This window comes from Geospiza fortis, unplaced genomic scaffold (assembly GCF_000277835.1).
Source record: "Geospiza fortis unplaced genomic scaffold, GeoFor_1.0 scaffold157, whole genome shotgun sequence".
Lineage (NCBI taxonomy): Eukaryota > Metazoa > Chordata > Aves > Passeriformes > Thraupidae > Geospiza > Geospiza fortis.
The window spans coordinates 190,155-199,346 of NW_005054314.1; the positions used below are offsets into that span (position 1 = coordinate 190,155).

Consider the following 9,192-nt stretch of genomic DNA (forward strand, 5'->3'; position numbering starts at 1 on the left):
CTTTAGACCCAGTTTTGCTAATTCTGGAACTCTGAACAAGTTGTTACTCCTATTCAATCACCTCCCTACATGTGATGTTAATGGTTATGAAATGCTGGCTGCCCTTTGGTAATGAGTCACTGATGGTGTGGGGAGTGACTGGATGAGCCTCCTGTGGATGTGCTGTAACCTGGCCAGAGGGGATGTGCGTGCACTGAGATAGGCACAACACACCTCTAATGAGATCAAAGTTCATCAGGCTGCTCACAAGTTCTACCTTGGTCCAAGAGCATTCTGCATCTCTCTGCGATTCCAAGTTGCTCTGGGCCAGAGGGAGATCCACAGTGTTGGAGGGAAAGCTGGAATTCCTAACACAGAGGTGTCTGTAGCTTTCATGCACTGCAGTAAAACTCAGCCTGTCATTAAACATTCATGGTGCCAGACAAACAAATAAAATTCAGGAACAAGTAACTGCCTTTGTGGTTTTGTGAGGACCTCTGTGTCTTTGCACTCCCAAATGCTGGCATAATAAATCCTGAAGTGCCTTTTTGCTCACAGCAGACATGATTAATACAGCTGTTAGCTGGTGTGTCTGCTAGAGGAAACAATTGGCAACCCCTAGGTGAGCAAGCAACAGAGGCCTGCAACCCCCACAATTTTCTCCCCTTTTGAGAAATTAAGACATAATATAAAAATGTTCTTTTTTTCCTCTTCAAATCCATCATCAGACATGACATAAAGAACAGGCACTTCTGCAATAGTATTTTGGAGAGTGCCTGTTAGAGTGAAGATGCTCTAATGTTCTGCACAGCTGGAGCCCCTGTGGGGCCAGGCAGGTCCAAGTGTGACCCAAGCACCAAGGCAGCACATCCCTGCCCACAGCCCCTCCTGCCCTCCTGGCTTGGGGACCAAGGGATGCCCAGATGTATAATGCATTTTTTTTCACTCAGCAGCTCTTCCACAAGGTGAGAAGGGAGCTCGTGGGAATGATCAGGCATGCTGGCCATAAACTTCAGGCTACAAATGCATCTTCCCTCATACCCTTTTTACCACAGGGAAATCCTGAGCAGGACACAAATATTCTCTCTGACTTTACCAGCTTTCCCTTCTGCTTTTTTCAACATAATCCACTGATAACATCCACTGATAACATCCACTGATTTCTTCTTGTTTGCAGGTCTTGTTTGCAGCTGGAAGCTCAAAACACTATTTATTTTCTGTATGGGTTCCTAATCTGGAAATGGATCTAATTTGCTTTACCAAATTACAAGTGAGTTAAGATGAACACATTGTGCTGTGTCCGGATACATCGTGGTGCTTTCATGGAAGAGGAAAAACCACATTTGTCACTGCTGTGATTTTCTTCTTTCCTCAGTATCATTAACTCCATGTTCCCAAAAAATATTAAACATCTTTATAAATGATGGTGTTTTTTCTTGGGGCAGAAGTTGAGGAGCCAGAGCTGCATCTGTTTCACATCTTTCATCCTTTCAGCCCCTTAAGAATATTCCTGCCCACACCTGCAGTACTCTTCCCTTGCAGTCCCTCCCCTTGCTCTTAGACACATTTTGATTATCTGCAATATTGCATTTGATGGTATTGCTAAGTGGTTCTGAAAATTTTCCTTTTGGCAACTGCTTCTTCACTTTTGAATGGATTTTTTTTCCTTACCTGTAAATCAGCTTTAGGGCCTTGTATGTCTAAGGAGAGTAACTACCCCACAGCTCCAAATGAAACAAGTATTTTGCATTTCCATTTCCTGACCCATCAGGAAGAATTTTGTTCAAAATGCAGGAGAAATGTTGAAGTGATAAAACAGCATTGGTTGTGGTTCTTTCTCTGGTTAGAACAGTTGGTGTTATGGAAAACATTCAGCATTATCCAGAATTTGTGGAGGGCAAATGCTTTATAGGTATCACTACATTTTAATGACAATTTTACTGACTGACAAATACTACCCCAGCTGAGGCTTTTGTTATAATTTCTTAGTTTACTGTTTTAAACCTGAAGCATATCTGAAGTATAATTCTTTGCTAGGAAAGTTTGCAGTCTGCATGTGAGATGGACTTCCTATGAATTTATAGGTACAGACATCAACTTTATTTTCCTGCCACCAAACCACATTTATTCTGAGATGTGGTAAATACTGCTCCTTTTCATAAAATCTGTTTAAAGCAACTGATTTGCAAGATTATTTTGTAGCTGAGAGCAATTAAGAACTCTAACAGCTTAACCAGCTGTGATAATTAGCACTCACTAAGCCTGTCTTTGGGGAAATACAGCACACTGTCTTATTTTAGTTCTTCCATAGTAGGGACTGAGAAAATAGTGTAAATAACCACTGTTCTCCTGAGCAGCTCCTTGGGATGGGGAGCCTGTGGCAGAGTCAGAGCTGGGTGTGAGCTGCCCCAGCAGTGATTTCTGCCCGCCCAGCTCCCAGGGTGTGTCATTTTGGTAATCACGGGTGATAAATTTAACTCGTCATTGTGATGTAAGCAAAGCCTGTTGTCAGTTAGGGTGGAAGTGCATGCTACTCCCTTCTTTCAGGAAGGGTTATTTTTACTTTAATAAATCCTAGCAGCAGCCTCTAGGGCTCCTGCCCGGGCTGGTGGGGCAGTGGTGGCTCAGGGCAGGATGCTGGGGAGGCTGCTGGGGCACAGCCCTGGGCTGTGGCAGCGGGTGGCTGGGCTGGTCCTGTGCCCCACCAGGGCCGCTGGCAGCAAAGCAAAGAACACCCAGGACACGGCTCTGCAGACAGCTCATCCAGGTGGGTGGAAAGCCTTTGGTCACTGTGTGGTGCTGCAGCACGGAGGGAAAGGGTATTTGCTGGAAAAGGTGAGAAAATGAGCCTCATTCTCAGCCATGGCTGAGTTACTGCAGGGCTTTGTCAGCTGGGGCAGGGAGCACACCCAGAGCTCTGACCTGCACAGTGCACAGGGGTAAAGCTTTTTTTATTATATAGCTGGTCTGCTATGGCAGCAAATACCAACTGATGCTTCATGTCAGGAAATCTGTCAATTAAAACAAATAAATGTTCCTCCTCTTACCCAGCTGCCAGGTCTCCAGAGGAGGATCAGTGCTTGTCCCTGAGTGTGCAGGGCTGGTGCAAGTGGAGGATTTACTCCCCTCTGCTTCCTGCTCTGCTCCCTGCCAGGTTACAGCCACAGCTGTGTGTGCTTGTGCCAGGCAGTGCCCTGGATTATGAGGCAGGGAGCAGGCATGGGCTGCTCCCAGATGAACAAGCTTCCTGGTATGGACAGGGTTTCTCTTCTTTGCACCACCACTTCCTTGGCTGTGCCTTTGCAGAGGCCTCACCCTTGGAAAGCTGGGCTGCATGGGCCTGGCTGTGCTCCTGTGGGATAGCTGGGGGTCTCCAGCATGGGGCTTTGCCCTTGTCTTCCTTGGGATGGAGCATCTGCTTTTAGCAAGTGTACTGCTTGCTGCAGATTTGATTCTGGCACCTGCTGATGTAGCTCTCCTGGTCTCACTGCACTTTGTGAGAGAAATAGGAGAAGCAGGAGACTAAATTTACCTGGGCCAAGATTTACAACTGGGATTTTTCAGCCACTTACAAGTCCTGGCATGCATGAGCAGCTCTGGGGCCAAGGCACTTACTATAATTTCACCAGCTCAACACAGTCAGGAAGAAATTCTTTCCACACCCTGTTCTGTAGCAGCAGTGATTTCCTTTCAGCTGAATTCCAGCAACAGGCAGGGAGTGAGGATGCTGAGACTGGAGACATCTTCATGTCCATCTCTTCCTGCCCATTCTGGTCACAATTGGACATTTCCCAACCCAGGCCCCACATTTGCAGGCACGGGGCATTGTAGTGTGGGTGCACCTACCTGGGTGTAAGTACTGGGTGAGCAGTCTCAGCTGCCTTGCAGAGACCACTTGTACAGGTGTGCACTGCAAAAGCCAGGGCTTGAGCCAGCCATTGCTTACTGTGTTTTCAGGTCTCTCTGCCACTGTCCTTGTTGTTGCCTATTATTGGGTTTGTGTCCATCAAGAGGAGCCAGAGTCCTTTTCTCACTGTGCTGTGGGTGACAGCATGCAAATAGCATCACCGTGGTAGCCTGATGGGGTGTAATGTATCATCATTAGAGTGCAGTAATGTGGTACCCAGCTTGCATGAGAACAACTGCCAGTCTCCCACCAGGCTGCATTTTAGCAGATATCATCTCTCCATCAGTGATTTCAGGAGAAGCTGTGGAGGAGTTAGCTACTGGTGCTGCTGGCAGTTTGCTTAACTCACTAGTTGGGCCATTTAAAACAAGATGCTCGCAGGGTGAGATGTTGCTGTGGGCTCGGGGACTTCAGCCCCACATCGTTTGCCCTCTTAATCGGGAAGTTTAGAAGAGATTTTTCAGTTTAAAATCTACCAAAATGAAAGGGAAGAAAGTAAAATTAAATAAGCTGCAAATGTAACAAAGGACCTCACACCACCTGCTGAGTCTTTTTGATGTTAAAAAGCACGTTTAGTTCCACAGAATAGAAAAGTGTAATTTTAAACTTTCAATCCTTTTCACTTTGCACCAACAGCTCTTTTCCCTTCTTGAAGCTTAGCTCATTGCTTTGTACAAAATCTCTTACAGGTAAAGAACCTTTCAGGAATGAAAGAAGGCCTACAAATTTTGATAAAAAGGTGCTAGTATGGTCAGGACGCTTTAAAAAGGAGGAGGACATTCCCAGGCACATTTCGTAAGTGGACCTGTCACAATGATTCTTTTGGCTGTGAACACACAGATTGAGACCCCAGTCTGCATTATCCAGAGCTGTGCTCTTGTGGGGGTTAGTGCCTCCCCCATGCTGGTGTCCAAAAATAGCTGTAAATAATTGTAACTTTTGTAACTTTTTGTCATTCCCTGTGAGGTAAACTGGATTTGCTTATTTTCGTTATCACAAATTTCAGACTAAGCTGAAGTATCTTTTGCAAGACAAGTGGCTTTGAAACGCAGAAGCTGCCATGATAAGATATCATTCAATCTGGGTTTTTACATGCTTTTCTAGGTTTTATTGATTAGTGATTAATAATGCTGCATAAATTTTAATTAGAAGCTGGGGCTACATACAGCTTTGGTGACAATGAGTTCCTCCTGTATGGGCTGTGGTTCCACCTCCTTGCTGAGATATTTTGTTAAAGGGTTGCACTCAGTTTTGGAGTCCTAATGCTTCTGACTTGTGACATCCTGGATTCACCTCCAGCTGTCCTTCCCCTTGCAGGTGTGAGTAAATCCATGGCTGGATTTCATTTCAGGGATGGCTCATTGCCATGCTGCAGTTTCTTGCAAACATGGATTGTTGGTTATATGCCAGGAGTTACTCATGGAAGGTGGTGGAGACTTTCCAGCGATGGATGGGGCTGTTCAGCTGCTTGGGAAGAAAACTCCTGGATGGTGCAGCTGTGTGCTCTGACCCAGTCAGCCTCCCACCACAGGCTCATGGGGCTGGTGCCAACTGCCTGGCAGAGGCTGTGCTGTGGTGGGCTTTTAATTCCCTGAGGGTGGCATTGCCTGGCTCTGGTGCCATGGCCCCAGTGCCTCCTGGTGCTGCACAGCACCCCATGGCCTGCCCTGCAGCACCCAAAGATCAGCCCTTTGTTATTATAGTGGAAAGACTTTCCCACCCCTGTCATTTTACAGGCATTCACTCTCTCACACAATAAAAGAATACAGGAGAGCAAGAGTTTTTAATCCTGTTATTACTGATGGCTTTTGACCTAAATCTTTTCCCCACAGGCTAATTTTTACAGTCCTCCTTTAAGCAGCTGCAGAAAGAGAAGGCTGAACCCCATTATACATGGACAGGAAGTAGCTGCAAGTCTTGAGCATTCATTACCCATCTCCCCATGATCCCATTTCCCACAGGCTGCTGCAGAATGGAAAATCTGCTCTGTCCTCCACAGGTCTGAGGTGCTTGACAGTGCCAGGAACATTGCCAGGATAAAGGTTTGCTACATCATGATTGCACTGACTGTGCTGGGCTGTGTGACCATGATCATCTCAGGCAAAGAAGTGAGTATTGCTTCTGGGGGAACTGGTTCACTTAATGCGTGGTCTATGTATGTTCTTTGGAAATAAGCACCTGGGTGACAGATAGGTTTGAGAATACATACACATGAGCAATGTATGCACAGGGTGTGTATCACTCCTTCTCCAGAGGAGACACTGGCATTAGAAAGCACAACCTGCTGATTAATGTGTTGCTCCTGACCCACACTGCCATAAATTGTGCAGTGCAATGCTCTATATGACAGTGTCTCAACAGGAGGCTGGGCCAAAGGTGATGGAATAGCTCAGACGGTGTCAGTGGAACCTGGTTCTGCCTGACACCTGTCAGCCATGAGGCTCCTGTGGTCCTGCCTGCCTGGCCTGGATGCCACCATGGTCACCAAGAGCTGTGACTCTTCTCCCTGTCCCACCCCACTGCTGGGTCTCCAGTTTGACTTGCAAGTCCCAGGGCACCTGTAAACAATTTACAGCGTAATTCTCCTGCTAATCAGAGCTGCAAATGCTGAAAAAGTGGTATAACAAGGAAACAGATTAACTTCTATCACTGCAAAATATCAAAAAGGAGAGCGAGGTGTCAAAGGAAGGGGTGCAGATGTGGGGAAATTTTGTGGTGGCAATTGTGTGCAGGCAATGATTTCCACCAAATTGTTTCCAGGCTGCCAAGAAGGATCAGACGCTGCTGAGGGTGAATGCAGAAAAGAAGGCCAAATGGAGGGCTGAAGTGGAGAAAGGTCAGGAGGCAGCTGTCGGGAAGTCACAATGATCTGGAACAGATTTATTTTAACATAAGGATATAAGTGATTTGCACATGTGGCATATGGACCTGTCTTCGTTTAACTCTTAAGAGTTTTTTCACTGAAACTCTCAGAGCAAAGACTTCACTGCTTAAAAACTGCTCCCTGCAAACTGGGAACCTCCTATGGAAACGAACTGCTTTTTGTGGCTTCTGGTCTTTGGCACCAGGCCCAGCTCATATACAAAGATCTCTTTTAAACTGCAAACTGTGGAAAGGACAAATGCAGGGCTGCCCAGCTCAGGATCAGCTTTTCATGGTGCTGCTGGTGCTCAGGTCTCCTCCAATCCAATCATTGCTCCCAATGATTGTCATGAAAGTTGTCTAGCACTTGCTTAGCTGTGATTTTAGTCCAGAGTAATTGTTAATACATGGTTTGCTAAAACTGAATTCTTTTTAATCATCATAGTTCATTAACTCATAATAAAACAGCTGTCCAATTACATCTAAAACAAACACATCTCTTCACAGCTTCATTTAGAGTGTCACCAAAGTCTCTGGGATGATGCTTAACAGATGGGAGAAGTCCTAATGAGATATTGAAAATTACATTTTCACAAAGTGACTTAACTTCAAGACAGGCCCCAGTTCATGCCTGTGGGTGCTGATGCTCTGATCCCCCAAGTGTCACATGTAACCCCTCAAGACCTGCAATGCTGGCTGGTGGAGCTGGATGTGCTGCACGGAGTCCCAAGGGACATGGTGAGGCAAAACCCAGCCAGTCTGACCTCAGCTGCTGGAGGAGGTGCTGCAGCCATGCTCAGCCCTGGGGCAATGTCCTGAGCACCACACTGGGGTTGGCCTTTCCAAGGTTTTTTACTTGGAGCAGTCACACTTGTGCTCCAGGGGAGTTTGGAAGCTCCTGCTCGGGTCTCTGTGGTTTATTGTGTCAAAAATCCCGTCCATTTCTTGCTGAAGTGTCACTGCACAAACAAGCTGCTGGCAAAGTTGGGCTGAGGCATTGGCTGGTGGGCAGCAGTTGTTGGGCTCTGGGACTCCATCTTTTGTGCCTGTGGCTTCTGGGCAGTTTTTTCCCTCTGGTGCTCCTTAGGAGCACTTCTCTCCATGCTGCACACCTGTTTAGGGTGAGGGGGATGTTACCTCTGTCACATCTCCAGGCTTGCACTCCTTGTTTCTGACTCAGAGCCCCATGCAGTACAGTTCACCAAAACTGATGTCTGGTCCCTGTAGTATTCCTCACAAAGCACATCTCAGGGAAGTGGAATAATGGTCTAGGACAAGTAGAGAGTGAACAAAAGTGCCTTCTGCTGAGAAGGCACTTTTGCTTCACAGGTAATACGGCCTCTTTCATTTTATATGACCTGGTTTTCTTGGTTAGTGCAATAAACTGCAAGAAGTACCTCAAAGTTAGTGCTCATTTGGGAATAAACTAAAAGAGCTTGCTCAGTCTCTTAGATTTTTTTTTTAATTCATAAATTACTTTAATGTGCCCCTTTTCAGAAGGTGCATGTCACAATTAAAGGAACCATTTTGATGGTTGTAAACAAATTCACATCCATGTTCTGAGCTTTCCTGACTTAAGCAGGAAAGGAGATGACCATAGCAATATCTAAAGAACAAGGAAATTAATTGTGACTTGTTCCAGTCTCTGCTCTGCACTTCCCTCTGCCTAGGAAAGAAACCTGCTTCAGTTGTGAGCTATTATCAGATCCTCTTAAACAGCCATGGTCTCTGTCTACAGTGCATAAAGCTGCCACATTACAACATAGTCATTGAGAAAAAATCAATTCTTCCTCCCTGAGCCCATGGTAAAGCATTTGAGTGACCAGGTGACCCAGGTGCTTTTGGGCTCTTATAAAGAACCATGACTATTTACCAGTGCCTACCTGATTATTCATTTTAATATCATATTACTCTCCCAAAAAACCAATTGGACTGACCTCTGGCTTGCACTTGGTTGGGGGTGGGTGGCTGCTGGTGTAGCATAGCCTCAGCTGGAGTCTCCCCTGTGTGAACTGGACATGCCTCTCCAACACTGGGACTTATCACTGCTTGTTAAAATCTGTTTCCATCTGTGTCTGCAAAGTCCTTTGACTCTCCTCTTGAAAAGCCTCTAATTAACACAGAGTCCTGAATGTATAATTGGCTGATCCTCAGCACCTTATAGTTGTGAGTTTCTTTATTTCCCCTCCCGTCTGAATTGCTTCAGTGTCACATCTGATCCTCCAGGCATTTAAAAAGGGGATGGGAGGTGTTATTGGCTAGGAGCTATTCTTCCCTTCTTAATAAGGTTGTTTTGTCAGCCTGGCCCTGAGGAGAGGGGCTGGCTCCTTTCTGAGGCAGGGGACAGAGCTGAGAATGTGCTGGTTTGCTGTGGTGCTCAGAGAGATCAAGGGTGAGTCCTTTCAACCCTCACCTCCTCGTTTACTATTCTGTGCTGGGGGGAA

General features: G+C 46.1%; 1 protein-coding gene across 1 annotated transcript; it reads left to right on the forward strand.

Moving 5' to 3' along the window:
• Window positions 1-2,613: 2,613 nt before the first annotated feature.
• Window positions 2,614-6,754, forward strand: LOC102037655 (protein FAM162B-like). Its single transcript, XM_014306533.1, has 4 exons — window positions 2,614-2,746; window positions 4,576-4,681; window positions 5,886-5,994; window positions 6,647-6,754. Exons 1-4 carry the CDS (start codon window positions 2,614-2,616, stop codon window positions 6,752-6,754), a joined length of 456 nt encoding a protein of 151 aa, XP_014162008.1.
• The last annotated feature ends 2,438 nt before the right edge of the window (window positions 6,755-9,192 follow it).

What these genes read in the sequence shown, in the direction of transcription:
- LOC102037655 (XM_014306533.1), top strand. Translation starts at nt 2,614, where the DNA reads ATGCTGGGGAGGCTGCTGGGGCACAGCCCTGGGCTGTGGCAGCGGGTG. An exon ending in TCTGCAGACAGCTCATCCAG is followed by an intron (nt 2,747 to 4,575) that starts GTGGGTGGAAAG and finishes AATCTCTTACAG; the next exon opens with GTAAAGAACCTTTCAGGAAT. An exon ending in GACATTCCCAGGCACATTTC is followed by an intron (nt 4,682 to 5,885) that starts GTAAGTGGACCT and finishes TGTCCTCCACAG; the next exon opens with GTCTGAGGTGCTTGACAGTG.